General features: G+C 37.9%; 1 protein-coding gene across 2 annotated transcripts; it reads left to right on the forward strand.

Moving 5' to 3' along the window:
* The first annotated feature begins 3102 nt into the window (after positions 1-3102).
* Positions 3103-19341, forward strand: jdp (DnaJ domain-containing protein). Of its 2 annotated transcripts, none has more exons than XM_076367557.1 (5): positions 3103-3378; positions 6330-6911; positions 9971-10072; positions 10639-10755; positions 11718-19341. In XM_076367557.1, the coding sequence occupies exons 2-5, from the start codon at positions 6828-6830 to the stop codon at positions 11937-11939; spliced, it is 525 nt and encodes a 174-aa protein (XP_076223672.1). In that variant the 5' UTR covers positions 3103-3378; positions 6330-6827; the 3' UTR covers positions 11940-19341. The 2 variants fall into 2 exon arrangements, with proteins under 2 accessions (XP_076223672.1, XP_076223673.1); XM_076367558.1 differs by having other exon boundaries at positions 11763-19341.
* Positions 19342-24919: the final 5578 nt, after the last annotated feature.

Raw genomic sequence — 24919 nt, forward strand, 5'->3', positions numbered from 1 at the left:
TTAATGGCGGCCCTTGTGCTTCCGGCGCTTTATGCCCCCTTTATTGAAATCCGTCGACATCCCCCGCAAAATTGAATTATTGCGATGCTCACCGTTTTTAACGGGACACCTGGATAAAATAGATTCAAGCAGCGAAAAGGTTAATCTTCTAACTGTGGTAAAATAGCCATAAAGCTATGTCTCTACGAGGCTTACGTAGTCTACGCGCTATAAATGTATCACTACGATTTGAAACCGATAAAGGTTTCCATTGTGCAATTACATTAGACAACAATGTACTTTACCGATGATAGAGAAAGGAGCGAGCCATTATAGTAGATACCATTCAAACGGATAATATCCACGAAAGTCACTACAGTGGAGTATAGTAGCTAAAAGGTCAAACACGCTTAATATTTACTCTACAATAATCCCAGATAATCTATACGAAGTACTCCAACCTCAAAAGCAAATTTTAAAAGCGCTTTTAGATAAAAGTAGTCAAAGAATTGAACAACAACATCCACAGCATTAATTTTATTTTCTTCATATAAAGTATAAGATTGAGTCCGTCAAGAGCAAGTGACGTTGGAAGTGAACGTGTTAAGCGAGACAATTCAGCGAGCTTTCATCGTTTGAAAAGCTCCGCTGTTAGACAATAGCTTTAAACAGCTGTGGGCAGAGGTACCGATAATCAGTGCCGTCTTCGGCGGAAGCGAGTCGAATGTGTAATGAGCGCCGCGCATTCAGTCACGTTTTTCGCGTCTTCCCTCTCCCTGCGCCCCGTAATCCCAGCGGGGAATTTGAATTTCTAATGACGTACGAGCTCCGGGTAGGATTATCCATTCGCCGCGGCTTCCCGGCTCCTGGTGAATGTGTACCCTCCACTCGCGTCGAATTAAACCGAGTGGCTAAATATTTGCCGAGTGGGACACCCGTTGCACCGGTGGAACGATTTCCAACGCACGACGGGAAAATTCTTTGCCACAGCCCTTCATTGCTCCACATATCGTATGTTGCACGAAAATTGACACTTTGCGCTCATTTTTCAATTTTCATCTTTACTCATCTCATTTTCGATACTAATTTGCTAGTTGTCAATACCATTACACGTAGCCGGTCAAAACTATAAACAAAGCATATAGCGAACAACCCGTTTTGCCCTTCTACCGCCCTGAATGCCAACTCTGGTGCAACGAACGGTACACGATGGATACCGTTTACGTCTGTATTTATATATGTGTTGCACGCTAATTGGAACTTACTTTATGTAAATTAAATACAGAATTTGTTGAATGTAAATAGAGTGAATTCGTGTTGGTTAGCACTAGAACTACTACACAGATCAAAATGACCCATTTCTGATTTCTTCTTTTTCAAATAATTGAAAAAATAACAGGCGATTCTCTGAAAAATAATGAAAGAAATTGATGAATTGTGATTCAATAGAAATCTCAATAGATGCACTATTGTAGCACTTGTAAGCACTCTTTATAAAAAAAATTTCGAAGTGTTACTTTGAGTATATGATAGTTGAAAATTGACAAGAATACAAAGTTTTTCGAGAGAAATTGAAAGTTTGCCAAGAATCCTTAAAATCCATAAGAGGAAGTTGAAGGTTTTCAAGCTAATGGTCTTGATAGATCCTTAAGACACATAAAAGTCGAAGGTTCTCAAATACCCCTAAGGTAGTGCTAGGTCTCCAAAGGATCATTAAGGAAGTCAGTGTATTTCTAAGGATTTCAAAAATCTCTGTAACAGCTCGAAGATTTCCAAGAGTTCACGGGGAATCTCAAAATTCCGCAATGTTCCCAATGAAGTCTAAGAAATCCTACATACTGGGTGTTCAAAACATTCAACTACAGCGTAGATTTTACTTGCAAGATTACGAATTGAACGTCAAGGTAAAAGTTACCTTCAATTTACATTTAAATGCGAATTGTAAAGAGACCGGCAGTATGCGGGAACGATAAAACGAGTTGGTAACACTTTGGAGAATCGATTGTAATTTCTGAGAGTCCGATGTTCGAGAATTCAGCAGAAAAGTCGGGGAGAATATTTTTTCTGGCGAATGTGCGGGCAAGAACGAATTTTATTTCGGCGCAAAAAGATAAAGCTCGTTCCTGCGGATCGTCCCGCTGGCCCTGTTTGAAAGCCGGCTCGTGAAATTCAGTTTTCCGCACACGTTCCGACTGGATCCTCCTTTTTCCCCGCGTCTGTATTTTCCACAGGAATAAATTCTGCCCTTCCGGGAGTAAGTTCATATTTCCGTGGTGTTTTTCTGTCGTATAAAATTTGAACATTGCACAACGCAATTCACATGAAATGGGAAACAATCAGGCATGAAAATGGCAGACAAATTTTTGGGGAAATTTCAAATGGATTACCGGTCTACATTTTTTACGCGGGGGCACGAACGTTTTATCAATCCGGGAACAATCGACTCTCGGATATCGAGTTGATTCTGCTTCGAATTTTTTTAATGCTTCACAAATTTTCGTTGTTCTATTATTTTTCGACGTTCTTCGCATTTTTGGTATACCAGGAATTTTCATTTCTGCAATTCATGCGTTTAAAGGGTGCACTATGCAATTGAAATTTGTAACAATATGTAACATACAATTGTAAGCACTTAATGCGTGGAAATTGTTGAAACTGATAGAATTATTTTTATTTTTAACGTTCCAATGACCACAAATTTGACAATCGTATTCCGTCATCTTCAAAACTTGAGGTAATCATTTTAATAACCGGAATCGATTAAATTAATAATCGATTTCTATATGAATTTCATATTATTCATTTTATTGGCAAAAATATTTCCAGTATAATAATTCTATCTTTAACTGTATGTGTAATCATATTTACATTGGATATCAGTATAGCCGTCGCACAAAATAAAAACTTTAAATATAAGGAAATATTATCACTGAATTCAAAGCTAACCATCGTTATCGAGATTACATGTACACAACTGTCAAAACATCGGAGAAAGTCGCACGTTAGTATATTTTTCCGCCGATGACCGTTACGAAATTCAAACGATAACCGAAGGTCACGTGGTCTTGAACCAGAAGAGCTCGATCGGTAACGTCGTCAAGATAGCATTCGAGGTCACGTGGCCGCAAGTGAAAGCCACAAGTCCCTGGAATCTGCCGCAATCAAGACGCAGTATGCGTCGGCATTAATTCTAACCAGTGTTTCGGACGACGCGACTCACGATTTCAAGAGAATATTGTTTTATCTCCTTCCGTTAAAATCGGTTCAAACGAAGCTGTTAACGATCGTCGATCCGTCAAGTCGCTTTCGAGTTTCAATCTCTTCGATCGGTTCATTATTAAAGGATCAACTGGATGATCGGTATCTCTGAGTGTGATTAAAACCATTTTCCAAAGACAGGTAATTTCAATGGCGTACTATACGATTGCTGCAAAAGTTTCAAGAATTCGAAATTCCGTTATTTATATCATTTTCCTACGGCTTCACAGTTTGAAGATATCAAAGTGCTGACACAACGCAGTAGAAAGTGAATCAATGTCGAAGTAGAATGTTTTGAAAAACAATAAAACCATTGGTTCAAACTTACTTGTAACTTTCCATTCTCGTAATTCATGTGTGTAAATGCTGTACTGTGCGATTGAAATTTGTAACAATATGTAGCTTAAAATTGTAAGCACTTAATGCGAGAAATTAATTTTATTTTTATTAACGAAATTATTCAAATTGATAAAATTATTTTTATTTTTGAAACTTCCTCGAAACTTTTGCAGCCTCCCACGTACAGTAGAACTCCCTACAAGTGCGATTAAAATATTCCACGTTACAGGGTTTCACATTTATGAATTTCGCGTGAATATCCGCTTTTGGATACTGATTTAACTTATACTAAGATAGTCCTTTGTTTGGATCGGTTTCTTATAGAAAACCTCACTTTCACAGTTATTTTTCGACAATTTTTTAATTGCCTCATAAGGTGTTTTATTGTAATGCAATGACGCTCGTTAATCGAGTAACATCGCGCGTGAAATTCTGGTGCGGTATTATTTGAATCCCTCCTGTGACGCTATTATCGAATTTCTTTGTGAAAATGTTAATTAATTAGCTCGTCTGTTCCGCTGTCTAATTAAAGGAAATTGACTGACGCGATCAATGGCGTCGGGAACGTGGGCACGGCCTACTCGGATTGTCCCGATGTCGCCGTGAAAGTTTATAATTTATAACAAGCGCGAAATTCACAGCGAATTTCTTCGAGCTTCGAGGAAAAAGGCCTGAAAAACGCTTGTAAACAAAATTGTTAATAGAAATTTGATATAACATTGGTATTATTATTAGAATATTAATGTTCGTCGAGTTTCGTGTTAATTTACAGTGTAGTTTGGTTCCTTTGATTGAATTACCGTTTTCTATGGGCTATCTTGATTAAGTTCTTTGATCTGATTTTAAATTTCTGCATTTTTATTGATCGCGAGTGATCGTGCATGGTGGCGCTTTTCACAAAGGCATTCGCGAAAATAGGAATTATGTAGAAACCTTTTCCCTCGATGAATATTTTCGTCGGAAAGGAGAATATTAAATTCTTGTTACAGTTTATGAAAATTTTCATTCCTCTCGCTGTTTCGTTTAGTTTTGCACGATATGCATACAAATTCACGGTTTAATGATTAAATGGAAAAAAATTAACTTGATTCGTGTCAGTTTCTTTCATTGTTGCAATTTTCATGCTGCCCCAGTCTAAATATTTCTCTCCGGCTACGGTTATACGAGCGTTTTTATGACGAATGTTATGATGGAGGTTGCGTGCACGTTTTTAATTATGTTTTATATTTCGTTTCATGCATGTAAATAAATTAACATTTGGTATATTATTGTAATGAAGAATACTAATTAAATTTTGACAAAACTATCTCGAATGTCGCAAAATTAATCTTCAACTGGTGGAGCAAAACTTTTGAATGGAATGATCACTTTTCGGAATAAAATTTAGAAATAATAATATCAAGTTTAAGTGTATTTTATATTACGTTGCATCTAGCGTGTATACCTTTAATATAAATAAATAAAAATGTACAACTTGTCTGTTGCATTTTGCTGGTTTCTCTTCGTTCGAGAAAAGGAACATAAAAAGGTCACTGTTCAAAGAAAATTGTATTCTGCATTCAGTTATTTATTTTATGCCCATATTTAATATTAACGTAGGAAATTCCCCATTTTTGTTTGGTTACATTCTCTCGAATTCAGCCTCTGAAGAATACCTCAAAGCTGTCTGAAGAAAAATTTAATTTCATACTCCATTACGTCCCGCACATTCATGAGCGAGGTAAATTCACAAAAATCCTCTGTCAACATGTAGCATTCTCTTACACACACCTAGCCATTATAAAAAAATATCAAAATATAAAAACGAGATACAGTTGGAAGAACAGAACAATATAAACTGCACAAAAAATATTCTGTGGGTTGAAGGTTAAACAAACAATCAGCCAGGTCAAACCACAAAAAAATGATCACGAAAAGGATCAAATTTCCATAGCCCGTTCTTCGTGGCTGCAGCTGAAATTGCTACCAATTCTGATAAAAAAAAACAAAATAAAAAAGTTAACAAAATACTCTTGGAAGAGCTAGGATGGTACACGAGTACTCGATAGAAGGTTAACCAAACAACGAACCAGATCCAATTACAAAAAATCGATGGCGAAAGCGATCAAACTGCCCTTGTCCCTTCTCTCTAGCTAAAATCTAAATTGCTATCACTTCTAAATAAAAACTAAAGAAAATTGGAAAAAATAATTACTTTCAGTACGTAAATTTTTAGTAGAAGATTAATTAAACAACAAATTTACTTAGAAAATACTAATCACAAAAAGAATGAAACATCCACAGTCCACAAACCAAAATTGCTATCAACTTCGTCTAAAATAAATCCAAAAAAAAATTAAAAGGCCTCCTCCTTTGGAAATCCTCACCTTTGGAGGGGACTGGCCAAGAGGCCCAGTTAAAATTTAACTAAATATCGAACCAGGTCTAATTACAAAAAGCCGACCGCGAAAAGAATGAAACCTTACTGGTCTACCCTACAGCTATACCCTAAACTGCTATCAACTCTGTCTCATAAAAAAAGCTAGAAAGAATTTTAAAAAGTATTTCTAGAGGAGGTATTACAATCCACAAGTGCTCAATTGGGGCTTAACCGAACAGCGAACTGGGTCTAATTACAAAAAAACCGATCGCGGAAAAAGTCAAACTTCCGTGGTCCATCCTTCACGACTACCTATATACCCTAAATTGCTACCAACTCTAACTCCTGCAAAAGACTAAAAAAATTAAAAAAAAAAAAAAAATATTTCTGGTAGGACGGTCCGCGAGTGCGCAGGTGAGAATCGCAGAAGAAGGCGAAGCGTACGGATTGACGTGAATCGCGACCGTCGGCGTCGCTCTGTTCACCGAAAAAAGAGGGTGGTGGTGGTGGCGGGCAGTGGTGGTGGTTGGCTGGATTGCGCACACGCACGGGATTTCCCGGGGAACCGGGTCTTTCCGGGTCTCCGACACGGTTTTCCCTCGTACGGCTCACTCCGGCGTTCGACGTGCGACACGGCAACAGGTGACGGTTAGACGCCGACCGCTTGCTGCGGAAGATCCTCGAAACGACCAGAAAGGACCCGCTGCCGGGGCCAGACGGAGAGTGACACTGGTGACGCGGTGATCCACGCGGAAGATCCACGCGCGTTTGTCTTGTAGATCGTGAACCAGAGGAAACGTCGGAGATTCGAGGAGCTAGAGAACGAGGCTGGTAGTCTTGGATTGAATTCGGGATTGGATCGTTTTCCGAGGGCGAGAATTACTGAGGGAAAATGAGCGTCGAGGACGCAATCAATTATAAGCCCAGCGAGGAGGAGGATTATTACGCTCTCTTGTCGTGCGACGAGTCTTCTACGGTGAGCGATGTTTCTTTGACTTATTTTTTTTTTGTTGAGGAAGTTGCTATGTGATCAGTTTTTGTTGATGATTTGGGGTACCGGTTGGTCAGATTAAGAAGAATGTAAGTCGAGAAAAATTTTTAGTTGTGAGATTGATAGATTAGGATTATTAGAGTTTGAAGATTGGATTAGACTTATTTGTGTATGAATTGATTTGTCTGAATTTTTTTAGCATTAGGGAAAACTGAGGGCAGGAAGTGTAGTTGTTATCTTGTTTTGGTAAATAATAAGGATGCAGGTCTGTGATTGTTTGGTGATTCATCACGCAGTCAGCGTGCTCGGGATGGTTTAAAGGAAATTGTTTGTTTATGTTTGCCGCGTTGATTGTTTATGTTTCGTTAATATGGTATTTGAAATTGGCACTGACTAGTGTTATCTTTGAATTCTGTATTCCAAGAATAAATTAAATTTGAATTTAAATTTGAAACTATGAAAATTTGAAAATTTGAAATTTTGATAACTTGATAATCTGATAACTTGTTACCTTGATAACTTGAAGATTAAAAATTTTTTTAATTTCAGAATTCGAAAATTCGATAACTTAAAAATTAAAAAATTGAAAAATATTAATAGACCACACAATCAACCAATAAACTACAAAAAATAAAAAATCAAGTAAAATTAAATCTTCTTCGCTATTAGTTTCAGTAAAGAAGACAATATAACGAAACAACATTAAAATTCTCTAAACTTTGCATTTTACAAAATTTTCGAAGATTTCTGTACCATGTAAATTTCTACAGACGTACGATGTAATTAGATCATTCCTCGAGTCAGAGGTTCTCATGATTTTGCATTCTCCCCGAGGCAGAAATTCTTACACGGTCGACGAGTATTGAATAAACCAGCCGAAGTTACGCACGGTTAATTAGCTCCAGTGTCGGTCACGTCACAGAGGGATAATTCCATCAACGTCCGGCAGAACTTTAATCATCAGACTCTGGCCGAAATTCTCGATTAGTATCGATCGACTTCCACCGTGTTCCGGAGTGGCAGTTCGTTTGCTGAAAATACGAGTCGTCCGCTCGAATTATCCTCGTTAACGGTTTTCAATCTTTCCACCCTTCGATGCTTCTCGTTCTCTCACCCGTTTTTCTTTTTTCGTCGAGATCGCAATGCGATTGGAGCGATTAAAACTGATTAACGGCGTTGATTGCAGCAATCCGCGTCGATTTCGGCGACCGCCGGATTAAATAAATTATTCACTCATCGAATTATCGTGCTCATCTCCCGGTTTATTCAGTTTCTCTTGGCTTCATTGTAATCGTTCTTTATCTTAATTAAATAGGTATCAATTAGATGAATTATCGAAGACTAAAGAGTAAAATAATTCCATTTTAGTGTATGGAATTATTTATTTAAAATTGATAAAGAAACAAGAAAGATTAACAAGAAAAATTGATAAGATAATCCTTGGAATTTCGTTTTCACGATTACAATGTTAAGAAGTAGAATTCGATAATATAAATTAGAAAAAAAGAAAAATTGTCAACGCTTTATTTTAGGCTTGACAGTCAACTCCGCGAGGTCGATGATCGCGGTTCCAATAAAACGAGTCGAACTCGAGCGACGACTTTTGCAATTACCCAATATCGTTCGTTTATCTCTGTCGAGTTGATAAAAGTCACGTCGTTTCTCGATTCTCCCTACAAACAAGTGTTGCCACTCTCGCAAGAATGTTCAAGTGACCTATTACCTCTCTCAATTCCTCCTATCTCCTTGTTCTATCGAATTCTATATTTTTCTACACCTGGATACACTTCAATTTCAAATACAATACAATACTCTTTAAAAAAAAAAAACATTTCAAAAACTCAAAAATTTTACAAAATTATTTCGTCAATTTTTGAATACCTGAATTTATGCTTTAAAAAATACAAAAAGGTATTCCAGAATATCGATAATACTAAAATTATCAATAAAGCAGCAAACATTTTAGTTGATAACGTAAAAATAAATTATCTATCTAAAAAGAAACGCATTTTTTATCACTTTTGCATATTATAAGGAAACAGATTGAACTAGTCTTGAAGTCATCCACCAAGTACACAGCCTGTTCACGAGCAACAAAGTTATATAGCAGCTCCTCCCTGGTCATTAATGTCGCGTAAAAGTCATCGCTGACCGTTCTCGAAGAATTATGGTAGCGGTCGCAGTGTTCTTTTCCTTCCTCTCCCTTAGCATCGCTACATTCTACTAAAAATAAACATGGCGGTTTTAAATAAAGCTGTGATGGCAACGAGGGTGGGTGGTAGGGGGTTAATAAGTGATCGTGTTTGCCTGTTTACCGACGAACTGCTCCCGTCGTTGTTCTATTAAGAAATTCTACTCCCACGGTCCCCATTAGGCGAATTCATTAAATTGCGCGGCAAATATCATTCGTCCCCATTAACCGTAAAATTGATAAGGAACCGACCGATCTCTTTTGTCGGCTGCATACACGCGCGCGCGGGAAAGCGCTTAAAATGGGTCTCACGACGTTAATGGTCGCGACGCGACGGAAGCGCGTTCGACACCTGTGTTCTTCGCGAGTGCATTAAGACAATGAAGATTCCACGTTATTTCATTAGCCCCTTATGGCGCGAGTTCTTCGGCAGTCGCATTGACCCGGGTTATACAGAATGGAAATTTTCGATGATTTTAGGGATTTATTTGTTTCGTAGGTTTTAAATATTGATGGGGAAAACATAGTACTCTTATTATATTGTATAGAAAGAGATGATTGGAGCTACTTTGTCGGTGACGATTTTATAGAAGGCAAAGGAAGTTTTCAATGATTTCAAGGTTTGTTTGTTTCCTAGGTTTTACATATTCACGAGAGAAACATGGTGCTCTTCTTATATTTCCTGAAAATTGAATAATTGGGATATTTATTTGTTTCTTTGAAACGTTGAATTGTAAGTTTTGTACTCTAGGAAAAGATTGTTACTTATAATATTCTATTCTTTTGAATGTTGTTAATATTGTCTTATCCATTCAACGTTAGACAGAAAGAAATAATTCACATTTCACTTCAGGTGGAACAAATCACGGCAGAATACAAGGTCCTCGCTCTTCAATATCATCCGGACAAGAATGAAGGCGACAAGGAAGCCGAACGGAAGTTCCAACAATTAAAGGTTCGTTTTGCTTTCGCGCGAGAGGAATAATTCAAACACTTGTAAATATATTTGATTCGTTTCGCTTCGCCAATCGCATCAAATCCATCTGACATACAAACCGGTTGACAGAATGAGTCACCGGGAAGTAATTGCGCGATCGTGTGATTTTTTGCGGCGGTTTACCTTGCCGACGACAATGCCATGCGTTGATTTTAGAATTGTACACTTTACAGTAAAACGAGAATAACGCCTCATGCTAACGAATATTTGTGAATATATTTCAATTAATTTACGAAAATTTATATTTGATTTTCCAAGTGTCTTAACTCTAGAATTATTAATCCATACGTTTAATTTGTAGAAGATTTTACAAAACGATCGACTTCATGGTAGCTTCAATTCTAAATTTATCTTGAAATATTAAATATGCAATTTGTCCTGAATTCTGAAATTTGAAAGTTATCCCACATTGATCCTGTGATGATGCAGCATAGGGACTAGTATCCATTGCTCGCGAGCGCCGCGATCAAACACGCGACCGTCATTTTTCTTTCATTTTTCTTCTTTTCCGTTTATTTCTGCAGCACGCGAAAGAGGTTCTTTGCGACCCCGAGAAGAGAAGCAACTACGACAAATGGAGGCGCAGCGGGATCGCCATCAGCTACAAGCAGTGGCTCGGAATGAAGGAGCATGTTCACCAAGTGAGTAGTAGTACGATGGAAATTCCATTGCAAGGCTCGGCGAACAATAGAACGCAAAATAGTTGAACGGTTCGCACAAGGAATTTTTCTTCCAATTTCCTATGGAATCTCGGGACTCCTTTTTCAAGATAATGCTTCACAGCTTGCTTCGCGATCCAAAATCGGAAGAAAGCGCGGCATTTTCATAGAAATTTCCATTGAATTTAATCATAGAAAGCAGAACGGTTTATTTATTTGCGGATACCGGAGTAGAATTTTGTACTTGTGGCTGTAGAACTTTTAACGAGAATTATTTAAGGTGGTCGGGTTGAAACTACATTGATTCGTAGCTACTGTGAAAGAGAAATATATTTTTGTACTTCTGAGGTATTATTGAGGAACACGCTTTGAATATTTTATTATTTTTAACGGCCTGGAGTTTGCAGTTGAAATTGTTTGATAATAAGCTCTTATATTTTGTTTTTTGGGTTTCGCTTTACGGTGGGAATGGTTTCTTGAAGTCTTTCGCTTGGGTGCTTTTATTTCATGGAGTTGGAGAATGGGGAAGGAACCTTCATCATCGGAACATTGCTTTTTTCAAATATTTGATCAACATCTGTTCCAGTAAACTTTGGCGAAACATAAAATTCAGTTTTGTTAACTAAAAAATTGAAGCACGATGATACACATTATCAATCAAGTATTCGTATTATCCATTCAAAGTTCAATTAATCGATGAATCTATCAATTAATAACCATTTAAAACTCATTCTACCATTCACTATAATAAGAATTCCATCTCCAATTCACAAAATCAATCATCAATTCATAAAATGACTCGAAAAATGACTTCCCTCGCGCTTCAATGTATCCAATGATAGAGGTTCCAAACTACACGCACGCTGTTGCTTTTCGCCAAAAAAGACGCAAAAATGGGGAGAAAAGAATATCGAAATAAGAAAAGCAAATCGAATGCGTCGTAGTCGATGCACTGGAGCACACCGAAGACGAAGGATCGCATGCTGCAGGACGGTTCGGGGGATGCAGCTGGTGCACCGGGGCAGACCAAGGTCCAGCCGGCGAATGCTCACAGAAGAGCGTCGGAAGGAGGGGCAAACATCTACTACGGGTCACGACGCGACCATGGATGGGACATGGATGCGCCTAGCGTAGTGGTCAGCAAGTTTCGCAACTACGAAATCTAAGAGGGCCGAGGGATTCCGCGTGGGAGTCTGTTGTCGTCAGGACCAAACGAAAAAAAAAACAAACAAACTAAACACTTATCTGCGTGTCTACCTTTCAAAGTATATCGAATGGAGTAAGCGAAAGAAAGAGCAAATAGAAGCGAACAGCATGAAACACGTACCCTCAAGAACATCTCGAGAAACGTTGAACTTCGAGGTTCGTCATTGTCCAACCGAAGCTGAAGAAGACAAGAGTCCTGGACGGAATTAAGGTGACCTGAATGAAGACGAATGTTTGAGTATTGTTTTGTAATCTTGTTTTCATTTGTGCGAAGATTGGAGAAAATTTTGAGTGCGATTTGTTCTGGAAGAAGCGAAGAGCTACAGGTTGACAAGAGTTATTTTGAGATCTTTGCAGTCCTGGAGTGCTAGAGGAAACGCAGGATGTCGGAGAGCTTCCGAGAGTTCTACAGCGAAAAGTTCAAGTAATTTTGTAATCTTGTTTTCCATTTGTGAGGTGACTGGAGTTGAAGAGATTGAATGCGATTCTTTGGAGAAAGTCCGGGGAGCAGAGCCGGGGTCGAAGTTTCGCTGACGAGTTCGTAATGTTGTTTTCATTTTATGAGATGCACTGGGACTGGAAATATTTGGGCGTGACTTTTCTTGAAGTTCCGGAGGAAGCTTCGGTCCATCGATGGTATCGCAATCTTATTTTTTATTCGCGAGGTGAACGCGAGAAAACAACTTTTCCCGGAAGTTTTTGGGAAAACGTCGAAAGTTGGAGGTTTATGGATGATTTTGTAATCTTGTTTGTGCTGGAGGTAACTCTTCGGGATGTTCCGCGGGAAAAATGGAATGGAGGATCCGTTGGTTATATTGTAATCTTGTTTCCGTTTATGAGATGATTGGAAACGGAGGATATTAGAGCTGATTCTTCCTGAAATTCTGGAAGAAAAATGGAACTCGAGGTTATCACGGATTATTTATCATTTCTTAGTCTTGTTTCTGTTTGTTCGGGTACGATGTTGAAATTCCGGCGGATTATTTTGTAATCATGTTTCCGTTGGTGAGTTAATTGGGGATACTGAGTATTCTGGACAGACTTCTTGGCACAAGGTCGAAGATTTCATTTGTCTTTCTGTTGCTTGGAGGCATTACGTGCTGTATTGAAACTGTGTACCTGAAGAAGCTTCGGATTAAAGAGGAAGCTTTGCAGATTGTGCTTTTATTTTGTTCGAAAGAGTACTAAGAATATTGGAGATGTTGGAGACTGAAGATCGAAGTAACAGATTGCACTCGTTCTTTGTTTTTGAACGAACTGTGTTTTTATTTTACGGTGATACTGAAGAAGCTTGATGATCTCGTTTCGAAGCCAAGAAATGAACCAAGATAAAGAAAACATTGAAAAACGAAGAACACCGAAACGAAAAGCAGAAAAGAATGATCTAAGTCAATCAAACAAATAAAATTGCGAAATAATAAAGCAAAGAGAGAGTATTCTAAGTGGAACTATTACTCACATTGGAGATAGAAAGAACAATGAAACGACGAAGAAAGAAAGCATCCAATTTACTCGTACAACAAATTAAAAGAAGAAGATATATCTATAAAGTGCTAAGAATATTGAATATATTATAAATTTAATTGTAATCCGCGTCGAAGAAGGAAAAATGGGACGTCGTGCAAAAAGGAGGATAACGCAATTCACTGAATTGCACGTTGAAGGATTAAACTCGGATGAGACGACGGGCAAAAAGAACAATGGAGGATGTTTTAACTTGATTATCGCGCGGATTGAAGAACGGGAAAGAATGACGTGATAAGCGGACGGTGGACGGTCTAATTTAGTTATCGATCCTGATTTCGAGATCCTTTTTTAGAGAAGCGAGTGGCAGAGCGATCGATTGACAGCCGAGGCGTGCCCCGAAGACATGGTTGAGGTTCTTTCTCTCTCCGGTTTCTGGGCAGAACGAGGACTGGAGAGGAAACGAAGCGGCGACGCTGTTCCAGCTTTCGATTTTTAATTATCGCCGCGTTGTTGCGTTCAGCCATGACGACGGGGACAGGTTCGGAGACTGCTCGCTCGCCGGCTAGGTGGGAGGACCTCGGCGGTATGAAAGTTCCATGATCGGTTGGACGGTGGTGTATTGACGTCGTGTCGAGGCCAGCTGGATTTCCACGATTTTACGAACGGGATCCACCAGAACGTAAGGGAATAAATAGTTGTTTCTATACTTGTACGCTACTCGCGACGGACCGCTTAAGCGGCACGGCGGCCATATTTTCGGCGCGCGAGCCATGGACTATGTTCGTGTTCTGCAAACCCGTTTGATCGTTACTTTCGGTGAAATGAAAAAATTGTTTGAGTAGGAATGGAGAACATTGGAACTTGACTTTTGAAGATTGGAAAATTCAAAATTGCATGACTGTTTATTGCGATGGGAAAATTTGATTACTGTTTTGCTATGTTGTTTATGAGGAAGTAGCAGAATTTAGAATATTGAGAAGATGTTCTTTAAGCTTTAGAATATTCAAGTAATCATCTTATCTTTTTTATTAGTAATAATTGTTTGATTTGTAAGCGTTTCGCGGGATAAAGATCCGATAGAGAATGAAATGAAACGTTAAAGAATATTGGAAAAGGGCGTCGTTATTCAATTTCACTATTAATTACTTCCATTATTTTCAATTTCAAATACATTTATTGCGATTCAATTGCCAGGAAATTAATTCGATCGATTATTCGGCTCCATTGCGAATTGAAACGAAAATTCTCGTTTTATAATTCGCGAAGTTCGCGAGTAAGACGCGCCGTTTAAGTGGTTCCTCCAGCGTCGAGTGGCTAAAAGAAAATAAGAAAACGCAGAAAAAAATAAAAAGTAAAGCGTAACTCGTTGTTTCAAACATCGAGTGCTCCCCGGTGGAATCCTTAAACAGTTCGCGCAACGGATGAATTGTTTTTTTCGTTGGTGGACGGGTGGAGGGCAAATTGTTTAAGCGATCCGTTTCCATCGTCGAGCAAATCGATGACGGCGCACTTGTACCTGTGTCAAACGCAAAATGTATATCGTTTTTTCTCGACGACACTTGAATGTCGAAGAGTCCGACAGAACACACTACCCTATAGATCTCGCGCGTCATGTCCTTCCCGCGTTTCAACCCCCTCGCCGCAGAAGCAATCGTGGCAAACATTTTTCCGCGCAAACTGTCTGTCCGATTCTGTCAAAATTCATCTGTCACTCTATGAAAAAGCAACAAATAAAAATAGAAACGAAATAGAACGAAATATGAACACTGATAAACTCATCGGGTAAATTGTTTCGATTGACGAATGCCAGGCGAACAAATAGTTTCATTGAAATAGTATTTCGGTTTGTGTAACAGTTACTTGGCAAAACAATTACTCACGGTATATTCATGTTTCTCTATTAACCACATTCTAGGAGAGAGATACTATACGAGATATTCTTTTTTCAAAAATATTAATGGTATAAAACATCCATCGAGAAAAACTTTCATTATCCACGAATTTAGGGAACGATCATTTTAAGGGTAATCGTTTCCGTAGTTTTAATTAATGTGCTAAATCAGTGTACAGGGCAAGGAATTTTATGCAGATTAACGCGAACCAAGGGAATTGAGGCAAATGGAATTTCAGAGGGACCCTTAAGAGCTTACGTTGAATTCGCAATTTTGAAATAACCCGCTCTCGGACCGGCTTACCGATACACCGAAAATCCGGGCACTCATCAATTTCGCCGTTGAAAACTCCCCGACGGTTCTCGACGGGACGTTTTCGGGAATTTTCCGTGTCACGCCCCATTATTCGGACCAACAAACCGACATATCGCCCCGAAGTAGAAAAGGGGGAAAGAATGATTAACGTGTCTCGGCGATGGGGTTGACAAACTCGACTTCTTTTCACCGCCATTCATCATCGATAGCGTTGCCCTATCACGACAGCGAGTTACATCATCCGCGAGCTCTTTCTCGCGGTACGGCGAACACTGATTCGACGTATCGTTTTCCTTCACATTCGTCTCTTTGTTTTCGCGCGAACGATCGTTTATCAAAGAACCGCGAATTTTATGCGTTCGTTGTGACGTGAACGATTTTTATTTGTCTGGAAGAGCTTCGTCTCATATTCATTTATAAAAATTCTTCATTTATTTACGATTGTTTCTGAGATTTTAAATTCAACGCCTTGTCCTATGATTTCTTTTACAACTGAGCTTAATGAAACTACTTTATCGTTAACAATTTAGTAGAAAAACGAAAGAACTTGATGTTTATTCTGTGTCTGTGTTTGATTTTATCTAAAGATTGAAGATTGATAATAGACGAGTGATATTCATATTAAAAATAAGTAAAAAGGTAACGTTTAGATTTGTTGAATTCGATTGAAAATTTTCATCTGACACAATATTATAGGAGAAGGGGTTAACGTTCGTAAAATTATTATTCAAATTCTTAATGAAATTTGTATTTTATCGAGCATGGAATTTTTATTCAAATGTTTGTTTCTTTTCTTTCGTTTCTGTGATTTGTTGTATGCTATGAACTCACGGAATTCGCTGTTCAGTGACGAGTAGCAAATGAATATTTTTGTAATCGATATTATTCTTGTGTTCGGCCATAATTAAGAAAAACCGTAGGTAGCCAGTGATCGACACCCCGAAAATAGCAGCAGTCGACTCGTCTGTATCGATGTGACCTTTCGATATTACATTCTAAGGCTCGATCGCACGGTTTAACGGTAAAAATCTCGTCTCTCGCGTATCATTCGTTCTACAATGTACTGTGGAAATGGGACAAGTTGTATTTCCGAGAATTTCGAAGATAAAAGAGAAGAAAATCAATGAAATCAAAATAGTATCTTATTACTTATTATTCAAATATAAATTCCATTAGTTATATTCGACAACCTCATTCTAAATATATTACCTGATATCAATTATCCAAACACAACTATCAATTTTCATTAATTTCAAATTTACAATTTTCCATTGAAATGAAAACCTTAATTATTTATTTTCCATACTTAACTTATCTTTCCTCTCATTAATAATGAATTAATTCATAATAAATGATTAAATATACAAAAAGATAGACAAGAAGCTCGAAAACAATATTTCCAACTTTCTAACACTTTGCACTGGCGGAGCCATGTAAAATTTGTCATTACAAACTGTAAAATTTTGTCATTAAATATATTATAACATTATATGTTAATATGCTTTTTCTATTAACACTACTTCGAATTACTGGTGATGTTTGTGACATTTTTTATCATTGCTTTGTCTTCGAAAATTCGAAAGATACAGGTCGTTCCAGTTTTACGACCGCACCCCGAGCATTCTCGCGCGCGGAACCGCTTCTCGGCTTCCCCATCGTAGCGAAGTACATAACGAAATGTAGTCTCCACGAAGTTCCCGAAGTCCGACAGTGGAAATCATCGGACTCGCGAAACAATATCAGAAACGAGTGTGTGGCTTGGGCGCGATGCATATCGTCGACGACGATGGCGAGAACCCTCGCAATAAAATCCCTGGTCTGGAGTCGCGGGGGCAATGTCGACGAAAGTACTCGGAAGTACTCGAGCCGGACGACACGACGCGCTATCGATCGCAAACGGAGTTCTCGCATCCGGATCAAACTTTTAACCTTTCGCCACCGGTGAATATTCCGCGCTCCGATATTTATATTTCCAGAGGAATACCGGGAAATGCTCGAACGTTGCAACGAAGACACGGTACACACACACATTTTATGTCGATCGACGCACGCAAATTACAGCTTGAATATTAAAGTATGAAGTTGCGTCGATGAGGCGTGTTTGTAATTGAATGTACTAAAAGAAGATGAAATTTCATTAATGTGTAACAGAAAATTTATTTGTTAATTTCTTGTTAAAGAAATTGTTAAATAAAATTCTTTGAAATTTAACTAAATCTTTAAATACTTCTTTAAGATATTTAAATTATTGATTGAATATAAGATATTTAAATTTTGTTTTCATTATAGCATTTGAAATTTTATTTAAATGTTTTCTATTACGAACGTTACATGATATAATTTCACAATAATAGTACAAAAGAAACTCTTGCTGTCAATCCTAATGACACTCGCGTAGCGGTACCATATTTTTCAGACAACAAAAGCGACATTTACAGAAAGGAAACAGATCGACAGCGCATCGTGTCTGTCATAGTAACAGATAAGAATCGATCACGTTTTCGACTTCGTTTGCTGTCACGCGGTTCTAACGAGAGAGGAAATTCGGAGTACGAGAAAAACGTTCGCGAACTGTCACTGGATGTTCGAAGAATGTGTCTGAACCGATCGCGTCAGCCGTAGTTTGCATGTCTATCCTCCGCGGGGCACGAAACTTCTGAATCATACTGTTACCTGTGTGTCTGTGTGTGTGTGTCCTACATCTATATTTTTCTAGACGCGTCTGCGATTCCGCCTCGCGGAACACTGTGTCTTCTGTCTATTTATTATTTCCGCGCGATCGACCTATCGACGATGTGTCGTGCATTCGGGGCGGGAGGAGGGGGACGTCATGGATTTATAAAAAAAAAATGCGACATGTGAAAATGTTGCACGGTTCACCTCACGAAATTGTATTCGAATTAGTGCCACGCCATTCGAAGGAAGAACATTATCGAAATATTAAACATGTCGCGGAAATATGAAAATATGAAAATATAAAAGTATGAAATATGAAATGAAAGATTTGTAAGTTTGCAATTTGGAGGTAAAGTTATATTAGGTTTTTTTTTAGAGTGAGGAACTATTATTAAATGTAACGGTCTAGTTTGGATTAATGCAACGTTATGACGTTCGAAGCACACTAAAGCGAGAAGCGAAGTATTGTGGGAATTGTTCCTCGTTAAGTAGAGCAGCGATGAAAGGTATCGGAAGAACAAGAAAACAATATAATTGAGTTGAATATCGTATCGTGGTTTTAGAAAGTTATAAGAGGGTAAAAGGGAATGTAAAAGGGAACCATTTTCGGAGAGTAGCGAGCACAGAAAATGGCGGAAGTCACCACCGCGAGGCGCTAATTCGAAGTAGAGTCGTTGCAGAAATTTGTAACAATGTTGCATGAGTACTATTTGAAAATGAGAAACTGAACATAATACGAATTTTGATACGTAAATTGTGAAAAGTGAAATATATTTGAAACTGTTTGAAACGGTTTCTAAGAATTGATTAGAAACCACTGTCGATGCGACTCCTCGCCTCCCCGATAACGTGTGAGTCTCTGTTATGTACGTATAAATATATGAATATAAATATACATTATATGATGTAAAAAAAAAATATATATAGGTATATATATATTCGTCACGCGCTGGACGACGCGACGATGTGTATTCACGCCATTAAAGGTTCAATAAATGTGTTTAATTAAGAACGTACCGTGCACTTCTTCACCTTCCATTTGCGGTTTTTAATTGCAGCTTAATTAGATACCGGTGCCGGGAGAGAATATTTAGAGAAAAAAATAATTTTCCGCAAATGTTAAATTATTCTTCGTTGAATTGTTGCGACACCATTATTTTAATTTTCAGTGTTCAGGTAAAACTAATCACCATAAAGGAAGTTATTTATGCTAGAGTACTTCACATCAAGCACAGTCGAAGTAAGTAGAAACTTTAATGAAGCTTAATGAAGTTCCTAATCTGGGTCAATCATTTATTAGGCCGCCACTGTTACATCAAATAAATCAATCAAGACTTCAATCGTGTCCCGGCAACTCAGCGAAGAAGTTGCTCTTGCCCCGAGTTTGTGCAAGTTCATTCGTGAAAGCGTCACTTTACACGAGCGATATTAATTTTCTCTATTCACTAGTAAATTTACGAGAAACAGTCTCCAATTGCAATTAAGTATCCTACAATTAAAACAACAAAACACTAATTCGAGCGAAACATTAATTGAAATGTTATGCTCCTTTCGAAATTATAATATATTTTCGGTTCATTGATTAAAGTTTATGGGGAGGAAATCCTTTCATGTTAAAATAATAAATATTTATAGGGAATAAAAAACAGCTAAAAGATAATTTATCAGCCAATAAAACAGCCAATAAGTTGACAATATTACATAGTACAGAAAAATATGCTCCATGTTTTGAATATCTTGAAACCTTATCGTTAAAAAATTTCATTGATCCTGCCTGTATATAATTCTATCAAACTTTAATATTTTTTATTTTATGAAGTGATTAGAACTATCACTATATAGGTGTCAAAATGACTCATTCCAGATTCCTTCTTTCTGAACACTTCCTAAAGTCAATCAAAAGAAAAAGAAACAAAAGAGAAACGTCATGCAAATTTGAATAATACAGCATTTGTACAGATTCAAAAATTAATGTTTCCAACATCAAACAAACCAAATTTTCTAAGATCCGCAACATACAAGAAATTTAAAACATCATTCACTGTGACAAACCTTGGCAATTTCTAGTTTTAATTTCATTACAAAAATTGCTTCGAGTAATTTAAGTGCCGATTGCCGAATCAACCTGTTAACAAACTATGGTCAATGGATTCGAAAAATAATTGCTTAGAGAATGCACGTTTAGTCGAGCGGCGCGAGTTTTCCCGCGCTAGCGTTTGCGATGGCGGACAACAGCCGCGAAAAATAGAATTGAATTAGCTGACTGTAACGCCGCGAGACAATGGGCGCACGCGATCCTTTGTCACCAGCGCCCGGCAAACTTTCCCTATCTCTTGGGACACATTCACGGACAGGAACGCGGGGGGGAACCGTGGCCTAATTCACGGTACGGCGAAACTTAATGTCGTTTGTTCAACGAGCGCGGCATTCAGCGCGCGTTATCCCCTGCACGCGCGGGGAAACGGAGGCGTCTTTTCATTCGTTCGCGCCACGCCGCCCCGCTTTTCATCGTAATACACGTATCGAACACGACCGCCCTGTAAAACCCATCCTACGCCTTTGTCCGCGATTTACGTTAATACTTTCACCGCATTTCTCGCCGGCGAGTGAGCTTACCGTTTTACCGGGGCGGCGGCACCTGATATTTACCCGCGGCGAGAACGTTTATGGAAATTTACGAGTTTACCGGGGAGTGCCGCGAAACTGGGGTACCGGGGAACTATACTTTCTGTTTTAACGGTTTCAGCGTTTTAGGTATGATAAGAGACTTTATAGATTGGAATAGAAATGTGGGAAGATTTGGTGTTTAATTAGTGAATATTGATCTGTTTAATTTTGTGTTTGGTATATAAGCATTTCTTGCAATAACTTTAGGTAAAAGGATTAGGGCATTAATATAAATTGTTTTATATAACAAATTTATTAATGTCTTATAGTAGTATTCTTTAGCTTAACAAATTATTATAAAAAGTCTAAACTTTTCTATGGTCTATATTATAGTATTATTTACTTAGGAAAATTTATAATTCAATAGAAGTTAAGTTAGACAATAGTAAATAATTTAAGAAGATTGAAGAGGAACTGATACGTTTCAAAATCTATATCGAAAATAATATTCTGTGTCAGAAGAATGATTATTCTCAATCTTCAATCTCTCATGTATTCTCTTCCCTTTGGCTCGAATGGGGTGGTTCCATCTCTTGTGAATATTTTATGCCTTCCATAGATCTTTAGGTGGACCCGGCAGCGGAGGAAGTTGCTCGAATCTGTTTTTGAACGGTTTAAGGAATACATGCGAAGTTCGAGGACACGTAACCAGGGGTTGCGTAAATTAAGGGATTGGAATGTAAATGACAGTCCACGAAATACGTCTGTATCGGAAGGTGATTGATTGTGGCACGCCTTAGAGATGCCTCGAAGTTTAATGAGGTGCTGCAAAGTATAATTGGATTGGCGGAGCCTTTAATAAATGAGACACGAGGGTTAAAAAGGGGTTGGGGAACAGTGTTTGACGGTGTTACTCGATTTCAGCGAGCCACTGCGTCCGATCGAGATTATCGAGCATATTTTACGTGAACCTACAGTTGATTAATGGCGAGACCAGCTGAAATGAGGCGGAAATGCCAAATGAGATTTCGATCATCGTTTTGCGGCTGTAGTTCTCGTTGGAAACACGAAATCACCAAAATTAGTTGCGTGTCCTCTTTGTGGGTTAGTGTCCTTTGCTAAGAATAGAGACTTTAGTACCTAATTAAATTGTATTTTGAGTGGTATGGAAAATATCGTTTTGGCAAAGAAGTTAACACTGCTATAAAAATGATTTTTAAAAATTACCATGTCTGATTGTTGTACAGAAATATTTAGTAATAATAATAGTCTTTCTGTAATAGTTGCTGCGACAAAATTAATATTATTTTTTCCTGCGTCATTTCAATACATAAACAATAAATTCCTTTTTAATTTGTACAGATAAATCTTCCTATAGTCGTTACTATGACAAAATGAAAATCCTTTTTTTTGTATCACTCCATTATATACACAATAAATGTTTGTTAAATTTGTAAGGTCGGTCGCGATCAGTTTTCATGAGACTGCCTGTAATTAATGAATCGAAAGGTCCGGAAAGGGTTGAGGGTGGTTCGTATCGTGTTTTATTCACGTGGCCGGGCCACGTCGCCCGTGAACCGTCTTCACGAACAAAAGGATCACAAACAACAGGGCCGACGTCAGATAAACGACCAAAATTGTCGAGAAATCCTTGAAGCGCGAAACGAATGCCTCGCTCCAGTTCCCAATCATCCAGCGGCCGGACAATATTCTCTATTGGGGAAAACAAAATTCTCTTGATCGTGAGGCCGCGGCCGGGACACGGTTCACGGAATAAAATAACAATTAGCAAGGGACAGATACTTGTCGCTCCGACCGCAGTGCAAGCCGGGCCGAGCCGGTACGCCGTACGATCGATGACGACCCTGTTATGTTCACCATTTTGTTGAATGGGACCTCTGTCCAATTGATGGATCGGTAATCAATTTGTTTACTCGTTCATCCGGTGTTTGGTTAGGGGACGTTGCAACTCGTGAGTCGTAATGCTCAGGTACGAGGAACTATCAAGATCATTCTGTTTAATTGTTTTGGGAAGTTGCTTGTCGCAGTTAGTATTGGATACAAATTTGTTGGAAACTGTTTTATAGTTTGTGCAATATGTTCTGTAGATTTCGGAGATTTATAAATTATTAACCACTTAAGTGCGTTTAACGAGTATACACGTGATCTTAAAGCTTGAAGTGATACTAATTCTTTATTTTTCAAGATAAACATATAATTCTTCTTTGCTTTGCTTTGGTTTTTTATTAAAATATACCCTAGGTGCATTCGTTCTGTGTTTGACGAGTATCACACTTAATTTTTTGGTTTTATTGCACGCAAAATGAGAGGTTTTTCAAACTAAATTCCACAGTTAACAGGTTAATAGTGAAAATAGCGTTTTTTCAATTATTTTTTAGAACTTTGTGGAAGAAATTATGTTTTTACAGAATTTAGATTTTTTAATATTTTGTAGACTAAGAATGGTATACTAGTTTAGCAATGTTAAAAATTTAGCATTTAGAAATAATATAAAAAGATGAATACTTTATGGTTAACATAATGTTGGCACGTCGCTGATTTACATAAGTAATAACAGTACCTTCTCTCATCCGCGTTTTAGAATGGCATTTTCCGAGTGAATGGCTTTTTCTCTCGTAAACAGAAATATCTACATTTTTTTCGGCAACGTTATAACGAAAACTTACATATTTCGACAAATTGTTACAATTTACAATAGAACAAAACTTTCTAAGAATATGCAGGATTATGCAGGTAAATATATTCAAAGAGCAGATGAAAGGAACGTTCACTCAACTTATTAATTTCTCCTGCAAATGATTTCAGTGAACGGAACGAAAGTGAAACAGCATGAAATTTTATTACTATTTGGAGTTCATTAATTCTTTGGTAGATTTATGCACGCTACAAATGCATCGAACTGTGTATTCTGTTAACCCCTTGCCCTATGATTTCTTTCTCAACTCTGATCGATACAATTACTTTGTCATTAATAATTTATTTATATAATAATTGATTACATAAAAGATATATTTATTTTGAATTCGAATGAATTGTTTTTGAACTGAACGGCACGCTGTTATAAGACAAGGAGTTAAGTACATCATTCACGAAGCTAATTTATTCGAGTCGATTATGTATTTCTGTACACCGGCCGACAGAATCGTCAATCAGCATGTTCTTCTCCGTTTCAGAGATTACACCCTGCGAAATATTCATCATTGTTAATGATTCATCTGGAATCCGAAACGATCGGTCAAATCACATAACCAACCTCGTTACCTCTATCTGGGAAAAATACCCGTGTCGTGACGGACAAAATCGTGTCGATACATTTTCCATGAAGGCGCGCGCCCTGCTTGACACAGTCCCTTGTTAGACTGCGCCGGGAATAATGGATAGATCGTTTCCTTCTGCTCATGGGCCACTAGCCATTAAAATCAAAATATCTGATAGCATTTTCGGGGTTTGATTGTACTGAATAATGAGTAATGTAAACTTGCACAGTACTCAGCAATAGAAAGAAAAATGAACGAATCATATCTTCTGTATAATCTTTTCAAAATATTTTATACGAATATAATGATAAGCAAATGAAAAATATTCCCTGCTCTTCTACTTTTTGCTATTACTCCTTAACCAATACTTTCCTACAATTTTTTGAATAGAACTTTTATCGTTGATTTTGCGATACTAAAAAAAACGTGGAATCCTTCGCGAACACGACAAATATAGGGTCAAAGTTTTACAATAACCCACTTCGTACTATAGACATATAAAAAACCTCCAATAAAAATGAATTCCTCTTACAATTCTCACTGTCCCAATACTAACGCTAAACCAATTCCAAATCTCGTTGAAATCCTCTGTTTCATTACCTTCGGTACCTTTCATCAAGCCAACGAGCATTCGTAATGACCAATCCCAAACTTTTAATTAAAAAGCACGCGATTCTGTGCCCGATAAAGTTGGCCGAAATTTCA

Source organism: Nomia melanderi, chromosome 5 (assembly GCF_051020985.1).
Source record: "Nomia melanderi isolate GNS246 chromosome 5, iyNomMela1, whole genome shotgun sequence".
Taxonomy (NCBI): Eukaryota; Metazoa; Arthropoda; class Insecta; order Hymenoptera; family Halictidae; genus Nomia; species Nomia melanderi.